Source organism: Corvus hawaiiensis, chromosome 30 (genome assembly GCF_020740725.1).
Source record: "Corvus hawaiiensis isolate bCorHaw1 chromosome 30, bCorHaw1.pri.cur, whole genome shotgun sequence".
NCBI lineage: Eukaryota > Metazoa > Chordata > Aves > Passeriformes > Corvidae > Corvus > Corvus hawaiiensis.
In genome coordinates this window covers 20,683,294-20,708,016 of record NC_063242.1, presented here as the reverse complement: position 1 = coordinate 20,708,016, position 24,723 = coordinate 20,683,294, and the positions used below count along the sequence as shown (strand labels likewise).

The window sequence follows — 24,723 nt, the reverse complement described above, 5'->3', positions numbered from 1 at the left end:
AGGTTGTAATTTCTTGTGGGGTTCCAGGTTAGATTGGCTGCCTATCTCAATCTTCTTTCTATGACATCTTTTTTTATAAGAGAGGCTTCTGTTTCTTTTATTTTAGGTGTATTTCCATTTCAAACTATCAAGTAATTTTTAAATGTTAAATTCTGTTTCTTAATTATAGGTTTTGATTACTTTTTTACTAATTCGCTGTTTGCTGCTCTACGTGTCCCGTCATGTTCATTAAAATATGTACAAACCAACTATTTTCTTTCCCTTTCAGAGTCTGGAAAAAAGCTGCAACAAGAGACAATTAATCAGGTATTTAGAAACTTTCATACTTTTTGTTAACTTAATTTTTCATGCAGAAGAGTTGTGGCAAGTAAAAGGGAGAACTTCATGGGACACGCTAATACTAATGAACAGGTGTGCTCAGGAGCACGTGTCAGACAACTGGCTCACTCTGCAGATGTGTTGAATTCACAAAAGTAGCCATCATTTTGACTTAACACTAAGATCTGCCATTTAAGCAATTCAGTTCATCTACTTCCCAACGTGTTGGTGCTGAGGACAAAGCCCAGAGGTAATTTGTTCATTGGTATCAAATTTTGTGGCACATTATATTTTTTTTTCTTCTGTTTGCTAGCATTCATTTTAAAAGGCAGAAAGCTAGTGATACAAATACCTGAAGAGCACATGTAAGCAGTGTATTTCAGTATTTCTTAGGTTATTTCTGCCATGAATTTTCATTGAGGCTGCACTAAACTGTGACATTGCTTGCAGAGGCATTTTCTGCCTTGTCTTTATTACTGTATCAAGAGTAATTACTTAGGAAAAAACCTTTATATATTGTAATTTGTCATTTCCGCATCAGAAAAAGCATACAGAAATGAAACTGAAAAAATTTCTAACCAGAAAAAGAGGAGGAAACCCAGAGTTTGCTTTCCTCAATTGCATGCTCTTGTGGATTGAAAAGGTCCAACTCCACAGAAGCAGTGTGCTTGCTTGTCAATCTTTGGCTTCTTGTCCTCTTGTGGAATACTGTTATCCAGATGCCATAGAAATGGGCATCTGGATTGTTCGTGAGATTTATTTTGAAATGCTGCTTAAAAAGCAGTCATTAAAATATTTGCAGTCCAGCAATTACCCTCCCTTAAGCCATCTTCCTTCTAAGCTATATATCAAGGCATTGGCGTAATTACATCACTGTTACCTGCGAACTAATCACCAAGGTGAAGGACTAACCTGACAGGGACTGAGCACCTAAAGCAGCCTGGTTTGGGTCTAACAGCAATTCCCCTGCCATGGCTGAGCATGGCAAAGATGTCAGTGGGTCATTTTCGGTAGCCTGAGCTGGCACCGCTCTTCACCAAGTAAACCCTTGCATGTCTGGACACTTACGGGAAGCCTGGTCCTGTGACATAATGTAATATTCAGAGTTGTTACAACATTCTCATTATGTTGAGAAACTGATGGATAGATATTTATCATTCTCCAGAATATGGCACTGCATAACCAAAGGAAATCTTTCACTTTTTTAAATAACTATAGAAATATTTTGGAATTTAATGGAAGTTTTGTGCTTTGACTGAGAATTTATATCCTAGAACAAGTCTAATTAACTTTTATAACCAAAACTGCCTTTTAAATTTAGCCAGAAATGTCTTGCAAATCCACTTTTGGGAGTTCTTGTTGGCCAGAAGGGGGGGCACTTGTATTTTTAAACCACAACTTGAGGCAACGCTGGCAGCGTGTGAATGGTTGATTGGAGACCTAATTCTGCACATTTTCTGTGTGACAAAATCAGCTCTGTGGATGCCATTACCCTTTTCTGAGGAAGACTGTATTTGCCTCATTTTCAAAAGGTGGATCATGTACTGTATTTTGTGTGTGCAGTCTTAGTCTTTTCCTGCATGCCACTGTCTTGCCTTCACTGAGTAGCTCACCTGCTCTGTCTCTCTGCAGTTAACTTAAGAACATCTAATTTTGAAGGAATATTGCCCTGTCTTGATATGCTGGGGGTATATATAAATAAAGCTGTAAAAAGTTGATTTGGAGACAAATAGTACACATTCCCATTTAAATGCATACTACTTAAGCTGGTGATGTTCCCTTTCATATAGATTTCCTTTGGACTTCCAAGAACTGAAAGAGTGTTTCGCAACAGAAATCAATTTCATTTCCAAGACTGTCATTTAGGGAATGATTACAGAGGCACTTCATATTTGAATTGTACTTTTATTGCTTCAACAAAAAAATTTGTACTGGGGTTGATCCTGATGGAATATCTGTCATGGAAGGATTCTTTTTGTTTTCAATACTGAACTTAAAATTTTAGAGGCAGGGTAAGATCCTTTAGTTCCCTTTAAGTCAGTTCAGCAATGGGGAGTTAAACTGGCTGCCAGAAATTTAAGTGAGGGAGAAGTTCTCTGCAGAAGATGGATGATGTTACCACTTGACAGGAGCAAGAGTGCAAAGGGGCAAATAGCAGGAAATATCTTGTTGACAGGTGAGTGAAACAGAGAGGGGATGGAGAAATTATAAAGCTGCTGTCCCAGTGATCTCCTGCTGGATAAACCCCTGACTGTCTGTGTGCATCTGGGACCTCTCTAATCTTGAAGACCACTGTGGCTTCTGTGTGGTTCTTAGCTCTTCTAAAGCCTAAGCAAAGATTAGTGAAACATGCCATAGATAGAACACTAAGGTAGTATCTGCTTCCAGAAACCTTCACTACAGTTACCGTCTTCACTAGCTTTTGCTACATTTGATCATAAGACATTTGCTGGTTTTCCTCAAACACCTTTTTTTGTCATTTATGTATATAAATATGTATGTTCATTTAACAGCAGTGGTCATCTACCACCACCAGTCAATCAGAAACAGCACACACTCTGCTTTTCAATACCTGTTTTTAACAACATTTGCCACCTCAAGGGTAAATCCTGGCACCAATGTACAGCCTGTTTACTGAGCATGTTGACCACTGCTGAGGAAAATGCAAGGAAACAAGAAGAACCCTTGTGTTTCTGTGTAACAGTCCTGGCAAAACAACACATTACAGACCACCAATCAAAATGTGTCTGGGGAAATCCTTTGTGTTTCATCCTTACCACTCAAATTTGTCTGTGTTGTGGTCTTAATGTATACTCCTACATATAGTTTTGTCCCGTGCCTCTGAATCTCTGAAGGACTGACAAGAATAGGTGTAATTGCATTTGGAAGTTGAAGTTGCTCGCACAGTCAGACTTTTGGGTTAAAAACCCAGCTGTGTTTGAGCTCAGACTTGAGCCTGTCCCTTCTGTAGTGAAGCTGCAGGTCAGGTTGGGAGACTGGTAAGAGTGCTCCACAATATCTCTCCCCCTGTTCTGTCACTGAGGAGGTTTTTGTCAAGGCAGGCTCTCGTGAAGTGGCACATCCATCCCTCAGTCTTTTAAGATCTCTGTCAGGGAGCATTTCCCTTCCTGCACATGGGGTTGGGGAAGCAGGAGCACAGAAAGGATAGTGATGAGGCAATGTACTTGCTAGAGCTGGGCTTGGACCATGGATAACTGCAGCTCTGACATACTGTCAGTACGTGTACGCCTTGTGCCAAAGAGAAGAAGTCAAAGACAACTCAAACCTCTGTTAAATGGCAATATAAGTTTGTTGTTCAGACCACGATGAGGAATAGCTTATGACCTGAAGGTCGCTTCAGGCACATGGTGTAATAAATCTATATTAATATGAGCGAAAACTTCACAGTTCAGACCAAACTCCTTGGTTGCCCTTGTGCACTGCTGTAGTTTACTCCAGTTCTCTCCTCTACCCCCTTCACCGTCTCAAATGACCTAGCTAAAAAAACTTCAGTCCGTTTATGCCAGCTTCCAAGTCCTGCCACTTTGAGGTTATCTGATAGGTATGTCCCTTGCTTCTGTTTTCCTAGTTTGGGGTCATATTCCTTGGTGTTATATACTTTATTCCCCCAAAATTAAGAGTTTGAAAATCTATGAGAGAGCTAATGCATTTAGCCCACTAAACAAACTGAACTATTGTTTCACCCTCATGTGTTCTATAGAATCACATAATGGTTGAGGTTGGAAGGCATCTCTGGAGATCATCTTGTCTAACCCTCTTATTCACAGAGCAGGTTGCCCAGGATCACATCTGGCTGGATTTCAAGTACCTCCAAGAATAGTGATTCCTCTATTCCTGGATATTCCTGGATATTCCTGGATATTCCTGGATGCCTGCACTTGATATTCACACAGTAGAAATGTATTTTGCTATATTTATGTGGAATTCCTTGTGTTTCACTTAGTGCCCACTGCCTCTTGTCCTGTCACTGGAAACCTCTGAGGGGAGTCTGGCACCATCTTTTTTTGCTCCCCCCACCTCCTCCCTCCCAGGTTATATACACTGATAAGATCTTTCCAAGCCTTCTCTCCTCCAAGCTAAACAGCACCAGCTCTTGCCCATTGCTTGTATGTCACATGCTCCTAATCTTTAAACACCTTGCTGCCCCGTCACTGAACTCACTCCAGAGTGTCTACCTCCACGTCCATTTAGACACTGGGCGCATCCCAGTATGTCCATGTCTCTTGCACTGGGAAGTCCAGAACTGGACACAGCACTCCCAGTGTGTCTGTATCTCACCAGGGCTGAGCAAATGTGAAGAATCACCTCTCCTGATCTGCTGGAATTGCTCTGCCTAATGCAGCCCAGGAGACTGTTGGCCTTTTTTGCCACGAGAGCACATTGCTGGCTCACAGTCAGCTTCTTCTCCAGCACCCTCAGGTCCATTCCTACAAAGCTGCTTTCCCACTGTCCAGCCCCCAGCATGTACAGGTTCCTGGAGTTGTTCTTCCCCAGCTGCAGGACTTCGCATTCCATTTTGTCAGATCTCACAAAGTTCCTGTTTAGCCATTTCTCAAGTCTGGTGAGGTCCTTGTGAATGGCAGCACAACCCTTTGGTGTATCAGCCGCTCCTCCCAGTTTTGTATTGCCTGCAGACTTGGTGAGGGGATGTTCTGTCTCATCATCCAGGTCAGTAATAAAGATGTGGGACACTTATGAACTCACCATCGACCTTGGGGCAGTAGTGGTTGGCCTCCAGCTACATTTTGTGCACAATGGTTTGAGCCTAAGCAGTTCATCCAGTTTTCAATCCAACTCACTGAGCACTTACCTAACCTGTACTTCATGAGGGTGTTATGGGAGACAGTGTCAAAAGCCTTAGGAAATTTGAGATAAACAAGATCCAGTACTCTCCCCTTACCACTGATCCAGTCATCTCCTTGTACAGGGCTATCAGACTGGTCAGGCACAATTTCCCCTTCACAAATCCATGAAGCATGAGATCTAGCTGGAGGACAGTCACCAGTGGAGTACCCCAGGGGTTACAGCTGAATAAAATACTGTTTAACTTCTTCATTACATACCAGGATGATGGGATGGAGTGTACCCTCAGGAAGCTGTCACAGGATGTAAAACTGGGCTGTTCTTTGATTTTTGGTACAAACCACGATTTCATTGACCTTCTTGGCCACCTGGGCACACACTGGCTCAAATCCAGCTGCTGTTTACCAGCACCCTCCAGTTCTTTTTCACTGGACAGCTTTCCAGCCACTCCTCTTTTCCCTGACCCACTAGGTGGGTCACCTGGTCGTGTCCTGCAGGTTCTCACTTGTTCACTTGTTTGAGGTAGACAGCTCTGAGCCCTGTCTGGTCAAATATAAGATCCTTCCTGCTCCCCCTGCACATTTTGTTTATCAGTAAGCAGAAGCTGCCTTTTTTAAAATTAGTTTTTAATTTTTTATCTGATATATTATCAGACAAAAATCAGTCGGGAAAAAATGCTCAGTTTCTCCCTACACGCAACATTTTCTTTCTTCCAAGCTGATAAGGGCTGCTTCTGATAACATTCTCTGCCCCCTTCAAGTTCAGATAAGGTAACAGTCCTTCAATGATTGGTGAATAATATATAATACCAAGATGGTGAGTCTCAGAAAAAAATGCAGGAAGAAATATTATTCAAATAAGTACAGCAGACACTTTTATATGAGAACCTTTTCAGTCCCTTCTGGAGGAAACAGTTTCTCAGGCTGTATAGACAGGAACATAAGTGCAGTGTCTGAAGACAAAAATATCTTAAATTTTATGAAGAATTATTCTTTTTGTGCAAAAACCCGCAAGCATTAGAATAAGCAACACATTGAATGCTCAACAGAAGTATTGAAAGAAATGGTGTGAGGTTTGAGCAATTAAGGGCAGCAAGGACTGGGAAGTTGGGCTGCAGTCCTGCTTATCAGATTTCTGTGTCCTTTCTTGCTCTGTAAAATGGCAAGGTTTTTCTACCACTGTTAATCAGAAAATAGGAATCACAATATTCACATGGGCTAGGCAATTATTATCTTTCCTTGGTTCACAGACATGGAAAAATGAAGTGTGAAGGTCAAGGTACTTGCATGAAACCAAACACTGTGGCTCTGGCAGGTGCACCTACCCTTAAACACAGCGCTGCTCTTATCCCTGTGCTTCAAAGAGGGATGGTGCTTGAAGTAGTTAGAGTTTGGGTGGCACACTGATCAGCTGTGGCACTGCTTGCAGATTAATGCATACTGGAGGGATAGCCACACAGAAACCTGCTACAGAATAAACTAGTGTATTTTCTTTTACCTGTGAAAGACATGACTTAGCCCCCTTCAGTGAAATAGGGTTGGTCAGTGCGAGGATGGAGTGTACAGTGGATCATGCCCTTTGTCAATTCACAGCCATTTTTTTTTTCCACAGTAATTTATGAATGCAATCAATTCTCAAGTATTAATATTTCTGTCTAGAAAAAACCACATGAATTTGTTTAAAAGTGTACAAATGTAGGCAAACATATTTGACGTATTTACCAACCTACAGTGCATTTATATTCTATTTCTTTTTTATTTACCAATGAAGTCATCTAATTTGAATTAAATGCTAATCGTGATTGAAGAGAAAATGCTTTGAGACCTCTAGAGATCTTAGTATCTCTTCCAAAGCAATTTGGGAGAAATTGAATTCTTCATGCCTGAATATACATTAATATTCTTCATCTGAACTTACTTTCGTTTGAAAGTTTTCTTATTATTTCTAAAAGAGCAAAATGTCTTGTTTATGCTGGAAGATAAGTGTGTTTACCTGCAGACAAGATAGAGATGGATTCTGTTTACCAGAAAAAAAAACCCTGTGAATCTCACCATAGCCACTAATGTGAGGAATTCTGCTTTCTAATTCTGCACACGGTTAGATTTCAGGCCTCTATTCTCAAAGCACTTGCTGGAAAAGGGGAGCCAGGGTTTCAGTCCAAGCATGCAGGGTTAACCTTCAGGATTAATGCCCAGCAGTTTGGTCCCCTTCCTGAAAAACATGTCCACTCATGCAGACAGGGAAATGGGGACAGGGTCTCTCCTGCACAGGCTCATGTTGATCAGTGAGGGCTGAGACATGGCCCCTAATGCCTTTGGATAAAAAATACTGGTGTCCTTTTTCTTTAGAGAGGAAAAGAGATGTTGTCTGAAATACGAAATGTGCTCAAAAATTCCTGGTTTGAATTATGAACATGCAAGAGGCATTATTTGTTTTCAAATACGTATTTGAAATGCACTTGAAAATCGCAATTTTGGGAATTGCATTTTTCAACAGCAGGAACTGTTTAGGTCATTGGATTTGCTTCTGTGCTTTAAGTTATTAAAAAGTAGGCACATTAGCATTACTTAAAGAATTAAAATAAGAGATCAATATGTAATATACAGAGATTACCCGAAACTCTCACCTTCAGATTTAAGCTCCCTGTATACATAAGGTAAACCTACTAGTCCTATGCTTCATAAAATGAGTATTCCATGTTTAGTTTGAGTCCATTTTGAATTTCAGGTTGGTTAAGTTGCTTTGCTGTGAGATTGTTCTGTGTAGAAATGTGAGTGAGTGTCAGTGAAGATTTCTGGCCACTGTCAGCTAACTTGGGTTTTACTAATACAGAGGACTGAGCTCAGAATTAAACAGTTTGAACATACTGGTTTACCTGTACCCAAAACAAGTGTTGCTGCATAGGAAGGAGGTTGGGCTAAATATGGCCAAGTGTTAAGAGGTCCATGACCTGAAAATTGCCTTTAATTAACAGTGCATCTTAGCTGCACATCTAGAGACATGCACTCCATGCAAACTGGCTGCAGACTCTGCCCAAACACAAGCTGTCTGGGCTGCAGCGGCCCTGTGCTTATTTTCAAGTCTGTAAATTATAGTGCAAAGAACCAGCACCATAAAACTGTTACCAGAAAGCAAGACAAGCAGCATTGCACTATCCTGAAGCCAATTTATTATTGCTATCAATTGACCTTCACTATTACTTATTTATTTGTAATAAGGGAGTGGAGTGCTTTTTATATTTGCTATACTTGGTTGCAGTTGTATTGGTGAATCTTCAATCTGTCATGCAAACCTAGTTACTTAGTTTCTGATAATAACAGCATCTTTATTGGTACTTTTTCTATTAATTATGCCTTGATCTTTTTTATCCCTCCCATTCAAAGCATGCTTTGGAGAAACCAAATGCTTTGACTGTGAAGGTGGAAACAGGAGAGAGTTCCAGATTTCAACAGGAATTGGCAAGTAAATTAGAGCTTAATTTCCTTCATCCAAGTCACTGGCCATGTGAATCAGCTCCTGGAAGTGGCTCGTGCAGACTGTCTTGCCTCATTAGCGTGGCTTTGTGCTTTCTGCAGATGAAAACAGGGCAGGGAGAAGAGGGGAGCCTGGTGCAAAGCCAGGAGTCAGGTATCTATGAGGTCTCAGCCAAAGACTGAAATGGATTTCTCCTGTCCCCTTATGAAGTGGGGATGGTACTATTCTGTACTCCTGATCATTTTACTGTTTGTCTTACCCCACTAGGCCTCTCCACTTTCTCCACTGCTTGTGGGCCTGGGTTGTTCTCCAAAACCATCTCTGGATTGGTACTCTCCATTCGAATTTTTCCACACCAATCACTGACACTTGGTCACACCATAGAAAAAGAAAAAACAACTCTCTTTCCCTCTGCCCGTTCCTTCTTCACTCTCTTGGTCTGTATTCTTGCCATAACTCCAAGTCACCATGCAATGAGATGCTGGACTTTCTGCTAACAGATTCTAGGGGCAATAGTCACTGATTCACAAAGCTGTGTTTTGAAAAGCAGTATTTAAAATTACTGGTATCTGTTAATTAAAATTTACCTGCAGTATTTTTTTTTCTTACTATGATCAGTTATTCTATATTGTGTCTGGCTCAGAGTTCACAAGGATCTCCTTTGAACCTAATTGTAATTCATCTACAAACTATGAAGTCTCCCTCTTAGTCTCTGCTGGAAGTTCTGAGTATCTTGTACACTCTTTTTTTTCTTTCTTCTTTTTTTTTCCCTCAACTTGTTTAGTAATCTTTGAGATGCTTGGTTCAAGTACATGTGGTGTAGGGATACATACCTTATAGGAAAATGTGGTTTCTGTGACAGTAAGGTCTTGCCTCTGGCTTTTGAGAAATGTAGCATCAGTGATATGCCCTGAATAAATTAGATAAGCCAAAAATTCATGACTCCACTGGGAGGTGAGGGGTTAGTGGTGCCTATTATCTTTGGAGTAGCTGTTTCAAGCACAAGTGATGAATCAAGAGGTTTATCTCCTCTGCATGGAAGGTGAAGCACCTCATCAGCAAATATTTTCTGTCACTTGTGGCCAGCCTGGATAGTCTCTCAACTGGGAGATCCTGTGGGAGTTTGTTTAGCTCACTAACATTACACTAAACAGCTGCTATGATATGAGAGAGTTCTTAGCATATTTACATGTTAGCTCAGTAGTAGAGGAGTCTGGCCATTCTGAATTATGTTTCCCAAATAGTCTTCTAGCACAAAAGAAGTTAGGATAATCTGTCCTTTTGGCAGGCTTAAGAAAACTTGCACATACAAGTACAGCTCTACGTGTTTGTACAGCTAAAGTGAGGTAGTAACAGATGCAGGCTTCACTAGCTTGCTGAAAACAGGAATCACGCAAACTTTTCCTCATATTTAAACTGCATACCAAGTCTGAGGTATCTGCCACAATCATGGTCCTCTGATTAAGAGATTCTTCTAAGTGTGACCAATTACCACAGAATCATTGAACAGTTTGAGTTGGAAGGGACCTTTCAAAGGTTACTTACTTCAATCTCCCTGCAATGGGCAGGGACATCTTGAACCAGATCAGGTTGCTCAGAGCCCCATCCAGCCATTATGTGAAAAAGTTTTAGAAGGCTCACAGATACCTACCATCGAAGTAAGAGGATATTTGTTTTATGGTCCTCCAGTATTCAGGCTGCCTTTAACTAAAAACCTAAGTTAAGAGACTCATCTCCATGTGCTGCCTGATCATTACAGAGTCAGAGTGTGAACTGGAAAATGAACCTTGTCTCTAATGACTCTTTGTCAGTTTTCTACAGAGACATCCTAGGTAAACAGGTAAGTTGGCAGCAGAGAAAAGCACAAGAAAACAGAATATTTCTTTCCTTTACTGTTCTTTGTGCTACGTTTTCTGTTGGGCTTATGTAATTTTATTATTCTTGTTAGTAAAATTGGATATCCAGCACTAAGGCATTTAGGAAACACAGCACTGTCTGCACTGCAGGCCATTAAATCTTTGTAAATCAGCCCGGGAATATCAGCCTTTCCAATACATCATTATCTTTTTGTATGGTGAGTTGCTCTAATTGCAAACTGCCTAGATGAGATCCCACCCATGCATTGTAAAATCACCACAAAGCATAATTGGATGAGTCTTAGCCATTCTTGGCAGTAGTCAATCTCTTCTACCCCAGTGGCTTGCGGAGGTATTAAAGGAAAAGACAGCTTCAATGTGTATAAAAGAAGGTATTGGCTACTTATTTTTACAGTGAGGAAAAATCCTGTTGTGGATGGGGAGAAGCAGGGCATCTCCAGCAATAAAAATGCCAAAAAAAAAAAAAAAAAAAAAAAAAAAAAAAAAAAAAATCCATGGACTCATTAATGACTCTAAAATGTCTTTTGTTTCAACAGCTTCAGAGTAGCCAAACACCACACAACTATTGTATTAAATTCCATTTATTCCTCAAATTTAAACTAATTTTCATATCTGTCTTCAGTTCCAGCCTATCTAAACTGAAACAGAGGCAATGTGCACACTCTTCTGAATTGTGCTCATGGCCAATTCTTAGCTTCCTCTCAAATGTGTTCATGCAAACAGAGGACAGGGATCTCTGCACAATTATTGGCAAAGGTGCAACACTTCACTGGGTTTTAATTCTCAGATAAAATGTACACACCTGCTGCACAGGTTGTCAGCATGTCTCAAGGACAGCCTTGCATCTTTCCAAGGTAACCATGGAGTTCATCTCCCATGTCAGGCAGCTGGTTCCCAAACTTAGCAGCTCTTTGGAAAGCCATAAATGGACATTCCTGTCCTTGGACACTTGGCTCAAAGACTTTGGTAAGGGCTGTTTGTGTGGGAAGATCTGGATCCAGAGTTAGTGTCTGATATTACCTGCATGCTGCCTGCTGTTGGTGGATGTTCAGGTGTTTTCCAAAACAACAATGCTCAGCAGCATGTGGGATGGAAATCTTAGGAATGTTAGGAATGTAGATATGATAGACATGGGTTTTTTAAAAAAGTGTTTATTGCTTTTGCAAGTTTTTTGTTTACTGGTTCCCACTGTGAAAAAAGAGAAAAAAAAGATATAGAGGTATTCAGATCTTTAAAGTGTCATAAAATGAACATTGAAAAATCACTGGCACCAAGAGGAACCCAAAGAAGGTGCCTCACTTTATGTAAGACTGGTGTCATAAAATATTTAAATCCTTTCAGAATGTGTGGCTTTCAGCTCTCTCATGCAGATAGATGTCAGAATAGCAGTCCACTTTGCTTAAGGAACAGGGCGCTATCTATTAAACAATTTCTCTTAGTTTCCTAAGAAAACTCTCTAGTTAAACATTTCTCACCAAAAATAAAGCTTGATTCATCTTTTCATTCATCTCACCTGTATTAGATACTAACCTAGTTACTCAGGCAAGTGTATAGAAAGGTTTGATCTCTCTCTTTCTTTCTCTTTCTTGCTCTTTCTGTCTTTCTTTTCCTCTTTCTTTCTTTCTTTTTCTCTTTCTTTCTTTCTTTCTCTTTCTTTCTTTCTTTTTCTTTCTTTCTTTCTTTCTTTCTTTTCTCTCTCTTTTTCTCTTTTTCTCTCTTCCTCCCCTCTTTCTGTCTCTTTCTTTCCCTCTTTCTCATTCATTCATTCATTAATTCATTCAATTTTTTTAAGTTAGAAAACTTCCATGGCAATGCACCAGCCGTTTATGCCTTTGGAAAATATCACTATCCACTCCCATTCTTAGCCAGAACAAGTTACAGCTAGCATTCACTGCAAGGACACTATCCCCCATGCAGACCATAAAAACTTATATTAGCCAATAGTGGGATAAGTGTCTCAAAGAGAAGGAGAAATGGAAAAGAGAAGCAACTTATAATCTTTTACATATTTAGATAATTTCTTGGTCCTCAGATCTTCCTGTATCATTGCTTTTCCCCTAGTTTTTGGGTTTTGTTTAGGGGGTTTTGTTTGGTTTATGGAGGGAGGGGTGGGCTTGTAGGATTTTTGGTTTGGTTTTGGTTTGGGGACTTTTTTTCCTTTTGCTTTCTGTTTGGGCCTTTTTTCCTAATAGATTCTTACATCTTTTGCCTCATCTCACTAGGAAAGAGCCCCTTTCAGTTGACTCCAACTATGCATATGTTGTTCCTTTATGGTGTTACTGAGATTCCTCTGAATAGTTCTGTCCATCCTTCTCTGAAGATTTTAATTCCACGAAAAATATTTCAGTAGGGATTCCTACAGTTGCATTCACAGTTTCTGCAACTAAAATACAATCTTCCTCTGGTAGCATCTTGGGTTACCCCCTCAGGCTGGTCCTAGATCCCAGGCAGACTCTTTGAAATGGAACAAAATCAATACCACGCACACCTTTCAGTCTGTCCTTTTCCCTCCTGTTCTAGTGGAACAAGGGCATCTTCCACTAGTTCAGGACAGCTTGAGAAGGCTGAACTTTTCTCTGAAGTGTAGGGTTCATTTTAGTGGCTTTAGTTTGAAATTCAGATGGTTTAAGCTTCTTTGCACAGAAATAAACTGCTAAATTCAGCTGACATACCTTAGGAAGTCATGAGGTACTGCCCTCTCCTGAGTTTTCTCTGCATTGGGGAACACCAGTATAGTCATGTATCACTGGAGACTGTCTTCTAAATTTTCAAATTCCCCAGAGCCTCACTGACAAAATTACAATCTTTAGTTAACTTTAGCATTGTTATAATTTTATTCCTGCTTCTGTTGAGCCTTGCATTGTGTGGTTGGTCTCTGAGTATCCCATATTTTTCATTTCACCTTTTTAAGTTCCTGGTTTCCCTTTTAAGGTAAAAACGTTTAAACTATTTGTAAGTCTGTGGTTCTGCAGGAGCAGTTGTAAGAATGGCTCTTTGCCATTCACTGTGATGCTGAATCTCCCATTAGGCTCATAGTCATACCCTGGTTTAGTACTAGCACTGCTTTCTGTTGTTGCACACTGACTTAGCTCCTGAATTATTTCCACCCTGGGGCAGAAGGGACAAATCTCTAGACATGTGTATTTCATTTGTTTTAAAGAATAAAATATTTGACAGAAATATTTTTTTTTAAATTATATTAGAAATATAGTTTGACCACATCAAATCAAATGAATTCAAGTATCCTTTTGCATCTCTAAAAACACCAACATGCCTTCTCTCTCACAGACACACAAGTCCTGCGCGACTCTCTTCTTTTATTTGTTTTCACCAATACAAAAATCAGTGTGGTGAATAAAAACCTGCTTGTCAGTGGCTTGCAGCAGTACAGAAAAGCCTGATCCCCTGGGTTTGTTTTTGTTATGGGAAATTATTACACTGCAACATATGCTAACTTTTCTTGGAACTGCTTGTTTTTTCATAGGCTTTATTTCAAACTGGAATTCATTACCAATGTGTTCCATTCATTACCATTTCTTACATTACTCCTCTGAATTTTTAACAGCTTTATTTGATTCAGCCTATGAACTTTCCCATCCCCCCAAATCCACACTTATGATCTGCCAGTCCACAAATCAACTTTCCAGTATATGTTTAATCATTTTATGGCAGAAAAGCCTTTTTATGTAGATTTCCAAAAAAGTTAGACTTATAGAAGCAGTCAGGCAGTCTGTGCTTGTCTGCCCATCTAACCATTTGTCTGTCTGTTACTTGTAAGAAGATGTTTAAAAATGTGTCAATCAGCATCTTCCCTCTCCAGACATATAATGAAAATAAGCAGCTGTGGAGGTGTCCCAATGCAGCAGGTTTGCCTACTAACAGGAGAAAAAAACTACAAGCCTTAGCAGACACATGAGAACCCACTCAGGAATGAGCGAGCAGAAATACCCAAACTGCAAGAAACTCTTCAGTCAGCTTACGTGATACAAGACCCTGAATAATTTGATGTCAAAACACAGATGCAAGCTTTGCTGTTCCTGCAGTTCATGGATTGCACAGTGGCTGGGGACTTACAAAGAGATGTTTGGGAGGAAAGTCTCATCTTTTCACATTCTTTGCAGGGTCACTAGTTGATGTTTAGTTAGTTGGTGTCATTAATGTTGATGTTTAAGTAAGTCAGATGGAATAGGCTCCAAAGGCATCTAATTTTCCTTATCAGCTGTGAAAGCAGCTCAGGTGCAGGAATGTGTGTCACAGACACCTGAATGTGCATTCAGTCCATTGCATCCACATCCATCATCTCTCTGTAGGTGGACATGAGTAGGACCTTTTTGGAGAAACAATTTTGTCTGTCATTATACCCTGCTCAAACCAACTACCAACTACCCTGCTCAACTGTTTAGAAGCCCTTTGTTTGTCCCCTACCACCACTGGGGGACAAGGGCTGCTCCAAGTCACAGTGGTGGGAGTAGATCCAACACCTGTTACTGTGATTGTGCCAGTGCACTCCAGAGAATGAGCATGCAACTCCACCAGTGCCAGTGCTGTCACAGGGGGAAATGTCTTCAGTAGAGAAAAGCACCTGGCCACCCCTACCAGGACTATCAGCCCCCCTGCATGAACCATTTTTTATTTCCTAAGAGGTGTGACTTGAGCTATTTATTTTTGTAGGAAGACCTGCTGTGTGCTAACAGGTAATCTTCAGAAACACGTATTTCAGTAATTAGCCCAGCTTGTTCCCAAATTAGGTGTATTGATCGAGTGGTTCAAAAGGGACTTTGTAGAACCAGATGTGGCTTGGTTATGAGCACACCCCACCATCCTTGCTGCTGCTGCAGCATGACTGGGCTGGGCTGGACTGTCACTGCACTCTAAGTTCTGAACCTTTCCATGTTTGCAGGATTTCTCACTCGAGCCTCCGGGGATGCCAAGGAAGGCAGCGTGGAGGAGAAGCGCTCCTGTGGGCTTCAGTAGCCGTGAGATGGCTGTCTCGAGCAGCAGGCACTGGCAGGGCAGGGCTGACCCTTTCAGTGTGGTGGCTGCCTCCTCAGGGAGCCGACTGCCTGAGCAGCAGAAGACGAGCGAGTCCCCTCTCAGCTGGTTCAGAGGGGTGTATCTACCTCCTGCTCTCCACCCATTAAACAAGACATTCATCAAGGGTGACGAGTGGCAGGACATAGACAGCATCCAGGAAAAGCGCAGGGCCTTCCTGCAGGACTTCTGCAAGACATACAACAGCAGAAAGAAGCTGCAAACCCACCTGGTGCACCTGGTGTCAAGAATTTATGTGGAGGACAGGCACAAGGTCCTGTACTGCGAAGTGCCAAAAGCGGGCTGCTCCAACTGGAAAAGGGTCCTCATGGTGCTCAGTGGACTCGCTGCTTCAGCAAACAACATCTCCCATGATGATGTGCACTATGGAAAGCATCTAAGAAAACTGGACAGTTATGACCTAAAAGGGATATATACACGCTTGAACACGTACACCAAGTTTATATTTGTTCGGGATCCTATGGAAAGACTGGTATCTGCCTTCAGGGATAAGTTTGAACATCCAAACAGCTATTACCATCCAGTATTTGGGAAGGCAATAATTAAGAAGTATAGACATAATGCAGATGAAGAAGCATTGAAAACAGGATCGGGAGTTAAGTTCAAGGAGTTTATCCAATATTTGTTAGATTCCCATCGACCAGTAGGAATGGACATTCACTGGGAGCAAGTCAGTAAGCTCTGCTATCCCTGCCTTATCAACTACGATTTTATAGGAAGGTTTGAAACCCTGGAAGAAGATGCCAATTACTTTTTGCAGCTGGTAGGTGCTCCAGCCCATCTGAAGTTTCCTAAATTCAAAGACAGACATTCCTCTGATGAGAGAACAAGTGCAGAAGTAGTGAGGCAATATTTAAAGGAATTGTCTAAGGAGGAGAGACAGCTGACCTATGACTTCTATCACTTGGATTACTTAATGTTCAATTATACATCACCACTTGTATAGCACCAGAATAGCTTCAGGCTTCTATTAGATATTTATCATTCTGGGATTCAAAACAACTACTTTGATATTAGCCCTGAAAGGAAACGAAGTTACTGCTAAGTAGAGTTGTCTTGACTTAGTGGGGATTTTATAAGCTAGAGTGATATCAATTGATAGTAAATTATGGAGAATGCAAAGAAAAAAAGTCCTGTAGACAGCATAAATTGTACTAAAATGCCTGGAAAAGTGGCTTTTACCATTATGGATTATACCATGGAAGCAGTAGCTCAGCTAGCTGTTGCATTAGCTTACCTAATGTTCTTTTAATGGTTTAAGAAAAATCATTCAGAGTGGCATGATTCTTTTTTTGGTGTCTTTGCTTTAGAAATTGGTTTTGAAAAAACTTTTGAATGTATTTTTACTTTCTGTCACTTATTAATAAAGAATCATGGGCTAATTTTCTAAAATGTTTGTGGTGTTCTCAGTTGCAAGGCTTGGCTTTTTGATTACTATTAGACTGAAGCCAACTTTAGACCTGATTTTTTTATTGAAGGATGCTCTTGAATACAAATGCATCAAACTAAAAATAACGCAGCAGCTCCATTGATGAGTAAATTTGGGTAAACCTGTGAAGGACCAGTCCACTATCTCATTTTGATTGAGGCACTGGAGTTGACAAGTATGACCTTCCTTTCAGAGAGCTGCTGCATTCAACAAAATTAAGATTTTAATGTACAGTGGATGCATCATTACATGTGATACATGCATCCTGTGGTCCCAATATTCGTGGTAGTCTTCATTTTTGGTGAAATGGATGAAGTTTCAGCATGGTAGGTCTGGGATATTCTAAGGTCTGTACTGAGAAGCAACTGCAATGAAACTGCTGTGATCATTCTCAGTCTGCTGGGATCCAATTACCAGCCCAGCTCCCAGCAATCTGCTACAGAAAAGGCGTGTGTGCCCATCACCTCCCAAAGCTATAAACTGGTTCTGCCCCCAGAACTTCCTGAAGTCACCTGTGTTTTGCTGTCCTGCCTGCCTTGCCAGCAGTCACCAAGCCCCAGGAGTGAGGTGGGTGCTGCAGTTTTATGTGCTGTAATGTGTATTGGTGATTTGTCCTAGAGGAAGATGTGTCCAGAATCCCACAGTCCTGGTTATAAAAGGAAAAGGTGCCTTCTACCCTTCCCTTTCCTCTCCTCCCACAAGTGCTGCCTGACCAACACATGCAGTTGTTCCTGCAACCTGTCTTGCCCAATGGGTGGCCAGGGTGTCCCAGGACGAGGAGAAATCTCTGCAAAATCATAGGATCATGGAAAAAGACCTCTTAGATCACCGAGTCCAACCATTCACCTAACACTACCAAGTCCATCACTAGATTAAATCCCTAAAATGGACGGGGAAAAATCTCTGTGCCCTTCCACAATAAAGATGTCACCTATGCCTTGCTTTCTGGAATGGTTTGGAGCATCTTGCTCCAGTGTCTTGATATAGCAAGTTGTAGAGTGAGGAAACATCCTGATGGGATAGTGATGCAAGTAAAATGCCCTTTTCCTCTGTTCCCAACCACTGGTCACAACTAGTGCTATTATTGTTTTCTTTTCCTTCATCTCAGGCAAATGTACAGATTCAGTCCTTCCCCAGGAGTCATTGTGGGTCCCAACTGAAAGGCCAGATCATTTCCTAGGTATCCTCTCTGCTTGATTCTCCCTCATTTTTCTCCTCAGAAGAGGGGAAAAAAGCCACCTCCAGTCTCTGTGGTGCCAGAGTGTAAACAAACAGGCTCTGCACATCTCTCCTTGTGGCAGGACAAGCCACTCCAAGGGGAAAAGGTAACAGCACACTGGGCAGCCCAAGTCAGAGGTTGTGCTGTCTGTGGCTAGCAGCACCCATAGCTTAAACCACCCTGTTCCCTGGGGCCATGGAGCAAAGAGGAGAAGGAAAAAGCCATCCATCAGCATGAGGTGTGGGGAGATGCATGTGCTCAGCACCAATGAGAAGTTGCAAGGATGCCTTGGGCAGGTAAACCTGCACACAGTTGTTTGTGTGAGCTGTTGCTGTGCCTGGATGGACCTACAGGTGTTAACAGCAGCCGTGTTAGGGAGGGGATAGCTGACACTTTAACTGCCCCCATGCATGCTTCTCCTCAGGTGAACAAAAATCTCCCACTTTTAATACAGGATGGTGTTACTGAGTTCCCATTTGTCTTTACCCCTCAGGATTTTTTTTTTTTATTTAACTTGACCATGCACTTCCATGGCTGTTGCTCTCAAGTGTGACTATGCATCAGGACATCAAACAACAGCTCCTGAAAGTTTTGATTTTGTACCATGCAACCTTCTAACTCATGTGAAAACTTCCTCGGATTTAACCTTGGTTTGACCCCTAGATTCTCTGCTCTTTTAAGTACTGAATTCAACCTCAAATCCTGAGTGAATCTCTCTTGCCTTATAGGAAGACCATTGAATGTAATATATTTAAATTTTAAAAAATGTCCACCAACCTTTAGGTGTCTATATATTTGCTTTGTCTTGTCTGTTGTGGATGCATGTTAATTAATTGCTAATTTAGAGACAAAAAAATAGCACACTAGTGGTACTAGCATTTTCAAAAAAGCACATGAGGAAAGAAATGCAACTTGCTAATAAAGAATAGAGGCCAATTTATATATGAGTTTGGTATGAATACTTTTATTCAGAAAAATAAATTAATATTAGTAAATGACAAAGTCTCTGAAGAACTTAAGCTTCACACTGAGCTCATTTTAGTGGCAAACTTTCTGCCTTTCTGATCAGAGAATGACAGATTGGGGGGGCAGCTATAATTGAAAAAGCTGCACAGTCTCATAAGATTTCATCTACTAGCTGGTCTTAGATAAAGCTATTGTTTGAGTCAAGAGGGGCTTGCAAGAAATTATTAGCAAATATTTGGTTTCTGCAAATGATAGGGAAAATGACATTGATTTGGATACATCCATGGACATGGATATCAGGTCCCTAGACAGTCATTCTAAAAATCTGGTATGGTTTGCATTTGTGATTTAACAGGGGAGGGAGGACACTAGTTAAGGTCTTAAAAGCATGTATGTGCACAGAGGTGTAATTGTTTTAGCTGCACTGTTGTTCTATGGCTCTAGTGAAAGTAATTTAACTTCTTTGTATGCTCAACTTCAAATTTCATAGCCCCAAACTGCACTTAAAAATTCATTTTTTGAGAATCTAACCCAGACTTTTGTAAAGAAGAGCCTCTCCATAGTCATCTTCAGCAACCTAAGGGATTCAAATGATCTCAGTAGCAGAATCTAGATTGTACTTTGCCTCATTAACCACATTTTGGAAATCACCAGCCTGCTTTGCCAGGAATTAAGTTACATGATTTAAAATTAACATAAGAGTTTAGCATAATTGAAGTGGGACTGTGATATCTGACTTATGGGATTATAAGAGATAAAGGCATAATTTTCAGCATAAAAGATAACCTCTATTTTTAAAAGTAAATTTTAAAAGGTCAAAGTGTGAGGCTGCATTGTCACTTCGTTTATATTTTGTAAGAATCCTGGGCGCAAACAAAAACTGAAGGTCATCCACTATAACTAGCATAGAATCTCATCTCCACAATTGTGCACAGATGTTTGCTTTACTCAGAAAATTATATTGAACCTATGCAGAAGAGGAATGAAAATACACTCCACAGCATTCAGTACAATTACATCTACACTAGAGATCAGCTGTGACGCGCAGAGCCTCTTTTAAGGGGCTTCATTACAGTAAATGTTTTTAGTTATGAACATTTCTTCATTTTAAGATCTCTAAGCACTTCTCTAATGCAGGTCAGTTGTCAGAGCAAGTCAAATGTGCTGTAAAGGCAATACAGGGAGTCTTTGGGAAGGCTGGAGAGTGCTCCCTTGGCTCGTGTCTCTTCCAAACAGCAGACAGCCATGCTTCCCTCCTGAAATTAAAACTTGATTTTTGGAACCTACTGTTCTGCCTTTCTTCTAAAATGAATCAGTATCAATAAAACAAAATTATGTCATAACAATTTTTTTAAAATAATAAACAAATAATTAAAATCTAAGTAAGTTAAACTGCATAGTTGTGCATTTTTAAATTCTGATATATACATCAACAAAAGGCAGCTTCTTTTTTCCAGGTAGTATTTGGCTTGCAAAGCTCAGACATAGCCATTGTGCCCATCTCTTCTAAAACTGCTGCTAAACTGTTGCTTGCTGAAAGTCAGAGGTGTGCAGCCCCAGTGCAATCAAACACAGCACATACTCCTGAAATTTCCTCTGGTGGAACTCCCCCAAAAGGCCAAATTTATTGGAGCTACTCATGCCTCAGGCTGAGCTAACTTGGTGATATGTCATTGGAGATCACCACTTTAATTTTAAAAGTAGTTTAAACTTAACTGAAAATTGCAATATGACACTTTGGGTAAGTCTGAGAGGAAAATATTTTTCTAGAGCTTTGTATTATATATGTAGGTTATGTATAAACATCTTTGTTGTATGTGCCTTCAGGCTAACAATACATCAGAAAACTCTTTTTAACTGTAATGCTAATACCAGTTTATCAACTTTATAACTCCTGTGATGCCTTCAAAACTAAATTAATTTGGTCTTGGAACATAAAGTCTGAAATCTGAATGTAAATCATTATACTTCATTAAAAATACGGATGCACCTGTCCTGTATCAACCAATTAATGCACAGTTCCGAGGGCAGGGCAGGCACACACGCTACTGGGAGGTGGAACTATCTGATTTAGCAAAGGACATCTGTTTATATCCCCAGATACCTGGGACTGCTTTTCCTTCTGAAATGTGTCCAAGTGGGTGCATGCAGGAAACAGTCATATTACTTAGCTTTGTAAGACTCTCTTAGATTGGTTATCATAAAAATACCTGTTTTAAGGGAGAACAGTTGTGCTTTTGGCAGTGTAGCTAACTGCAGTGAGTCCCACATGTTTCTTCTATGTTAGACGTAGCTCTGCTTGTGGCTGGAGTGACAGACTTGGACTTAAGAGATCTGGATCTTCATCCAGGTTCTGTAACTTCATGCACTTGTTGGACAAACATGAAATGCTCTCTGTGTTGGGGTCCGCACTGGTAAAGTGGTCCTGTAAGTGGAAGGAAATTATAACATGTGCCTTCTCCTAAAATCATTAAACTATGTGTCTAAAGAGCAGTGGTTAGAAATTAGGTTTTAGTATGGAATTTAAATCATAGGATATTCATTGCCTTTCCTTATGTTTTACTTCCAATGGCTTGGAGGAAGTTGGGGACTTCCCAGCTTTGCTCCAGCTGAGAAACACATCATTCAGCTCTGTTCTGGGCAGTTGGCAGCCTTAAGAATGCAAGCTCTGTTTCAAAACACTGTGCATCTGTCAAGCCTATCCAGGCACTGCCTCAGCATAAAACCAGTGCCAGGATGTCTGACCAGAGGAAAGTGTCCCTCTGGTTCCTTTGGGAGAGCAGACAGGGTGAGAATCTCGCTGTCTCAATTTATTCTGAGCCCAGATGAAAGAGAAGCTGTTGTATTTTGGTGCAGTAGCTGTAAATAAAGTGATGCTCAGCTAGAGGGTTCCGCAGAAGCAGTGGATCCCATCCAGGTATGCAAAATCCTGCCTTGTCCTAAACACCAGAGCTGCATGACCCAGTACCCAGGGCCATGTTCCCCCAGCCCTTTTTGAGGTCCTGCCACCACTTGTGACAGTCTCCAGTTTACCTGGAATGCTATAACATCTCAGGATGTATCTCCTGCCAACATAGCCACTGTTTTTGTGACCCTGTGGAGGCTACAAATAACATGGGGATCGCATTGAGACAGACTATGTTGCTTTCTTCTTTTTGTCTTCAAAAAGTGATGTGATTAATAACTGTGAGAGAGGGAAGAGTCCTTACAAAAGGAAAGGGAAAATCTCAAGGCTGTGACCATGATGGTTTTTTTAAATATATGTAATTGTCACTTCCTTTCCTCTGTCTCCTCACATAGAATTTCCCTCCCTCTCTAATTATATCAGCACAACTGGGTGAGACCAATTGCCAGGTTGCTCCCAGCTGTCAAGTGTAAGCCACCTCCAGTCCAGCACATCTATGTTATCATGGCACTGAGGCTGCACTAATAAGCCTGCCTGAGAGTATGGTACTGTCAGCCACCATCTGTGCACACATATCTGTCTTGACCTTGTCATGTAGAAATTCCTTCTATCTCAGGGTTTGGGTTTTTTCTCTCAAATTCCTTCCAGAAGCCACAGTTTCCACAAAAGCTTACAATACTGCTCGTTTCCTAAGATTTGTAAATTTGAAGTGGCCTGTATAAATTGCATTCAAGAAAGAGCATCCTGAGACATAAGGTGTAGGAGCAGAGCAGGTTTATCTGGGCATTTCAGCACACAGAGAGGTAAATCAATACTCAGTGGATTGTAAATACATGTCAGGAGGATATGAAATGCTAAAGGTTTAATTTTCTGAGGGTAGTTACTTGGATGTAAAAGCTGGATGTCTGCAGAGTAGGACCTGCATATTGAAGTATCTCATTCTTGAAAAAAGCAGACACACACAGACAGATTTTTAAGTTCTAGGAACAATAATAAGTTACAGTTCATCTGAGAAACAATGTGTGTTCAGAAAGCTGAGTTCAACTACATAGTTCCCTCCCTACGAACTTTCATAAATGCAACATAAATGCCTGCACATGTTTTACAAATGCATGTGCACACACACAGTGTATGTATGTCAGTCTTATAACACCCAGACAAAGGTTTTGCAAAAACAGTAGTGGGAGCTACATAGCTTAAGTTCTGCATTTGACTTTAAAGACCTTAAATGTGCATGAAAACACAGGCACATAAACATTCTGTTAGCAAGTTGCAGAACCACGCTATTCCAAGCAAACCTTACCTACTTGCAGGGACTGTGAGTTTTCCTCTTGCACAGCCTTTTTGTTTTGCTTCTTTAGCTCGCTTGGGACAGGATGCTGCCAGGTCTATGGGTCTGCAGTTTGCCAGCTGTGCCTGCTTCTCATCATGGGTACAGCTACAGGTTTTGGGAAGAGGTTTCCTGGTGGGACACTTGGTGGGGGGGAAGTAGGCAGGGGTTTATAGCATCTGTCTGCTTTCAAGGAAGTTATGGTATTACCCCCTATAGTGCACTCCCAGCCATAGACACAAGCTGTCACCTTTGCTATGACTTCTGCTATTCTCTTAAAAAAGAAAAAAAAAGTACAAGAGAAAAGGGACAGAGGAAAAACCTCTAATGAGAAGGGGAAATGTTAATTGTGGCTGGAGGTGACAATGCACAATAATAAATTGCTGCTTTGCTATTGTATCTCTGATCAAAGTTCTCAGTCTGCAGCAGAGCAAAAGCTCAGCTCCAAGGGAGGATGATGTTTCTCAAAATCCTCGTGATCCCTGCAGGTCCTCCTGAATAGCAGGGAAAACACAAACACTGAACCAAAGTTAGATAAAATTTTTTTCTGTCTCAGACTTGCTGCCAACAAGGCTCCTGTTTCTCCCTGTATCTTTTTGTCTGTCTCCAGCCTAGTGGCTACAGTGGGTCCAAGACAACGCGCTGCCTCCAAGTACAGAAACTCCCCTAATGGAAGCACTCTTACCAAGCAGAATCTGGCCCAAATTTATTTTCTGCCTTGGTTTATTTAAAAGTTATGCTAAGACTGAAATTTTCAGCTTAAGCTCATGTATGGTAGGCTACTCAACCTGCAAGTTAGCAGGCAAAACTTTTTAGGCAGGCTGAGCCAGTGCTGCTGCCAGGCACATCTCTGGGATTTGCAAAGGCCACCTCTGAAAAGCAGGATGGCCCTAAGGGATACTCCTAAGAACCCAGTTCTTAGGAAGCCATGCCTAACAGACTTTTAGTACAAAAATATACCCTTAAACATACTTATATTTGGAAGAAGCAGAGTCTGTTTTGCCAAACCCATACCTTTCTGAGCATGAGGTGGAGAAAAAGAGGGAATATTTTGGTACATTTTGAGAGATTCTTTCTAGCATTTTCAGTTTTACTTTCTGTGCCGCCCCTGGCCCCGAAGCACCAAGGCATTTCTTTAATTTACCAAAGGAAAACAAGCTCTACCCACTGACACATTTATAGCTAAAATCTGTTCTTTGTGCTGCCTTGGTTGCAGAAACAGGCACAGGCTGAATGAGAGAAGCTGGGAACTTGTTATGTAAAATCTACAGCTTTTCTAGTGCTATTATGCCTTGACCCCTTATTTTGGCACAGTAACAAAACCACTGA

The 24,723-nt window shown here is 40.9% G+C and overlaps 1 protein-coding gene and 1 long non-coding RNA gene across 5 annotated transcripts in view; one reads left to right on the top strand and one right to left on the bottom strand.

The window, feature by feature from the left end:
• The window catches only part of CHST9 (carbohydrate sulfotransferase 9), an 88,616-nt gene extending 71,679 nt beyond the window's left edge, over positions 1-16,937 (top strand). For 3 of the 4 annotated variants that reach the window (XM_048289562.1, XM_048289561.1, XM_048289563.1), the window contains 2 exons: positions 269-306; positions 15,394-16,937. In XM_048289562.1, the coding sequence (XP_048145519.1) occupies positions 269-306; positions 15,394-16,491 (1,136 nt within the window). In that variant the 3' untranslated portion in view covers positions 16,492-16,937. The remainder of the gene's footprint in view (positions 1-268; positions 307-15,393) is intronic. The other variant, XM_048289564.1, reaches the window with a different exon arrangement.
• Positions 13,794-23,665, bottom strand: LOC125318629. The gene is made up of 4 exons (XR_007200457.1): positions 23,368-23,665; positions 21,370-21,584; positions 15,754-15,921; positions 13,794-14,820 (listed from the first exon to the last, which is right to left on the bottom strand). It is a non-coding gene; the product is annotated as an uncharacterized LOC125318629 (long non-coding RNA).
• Positions 23,666-24,723: the final 1,058 nt, after the last annotated feature.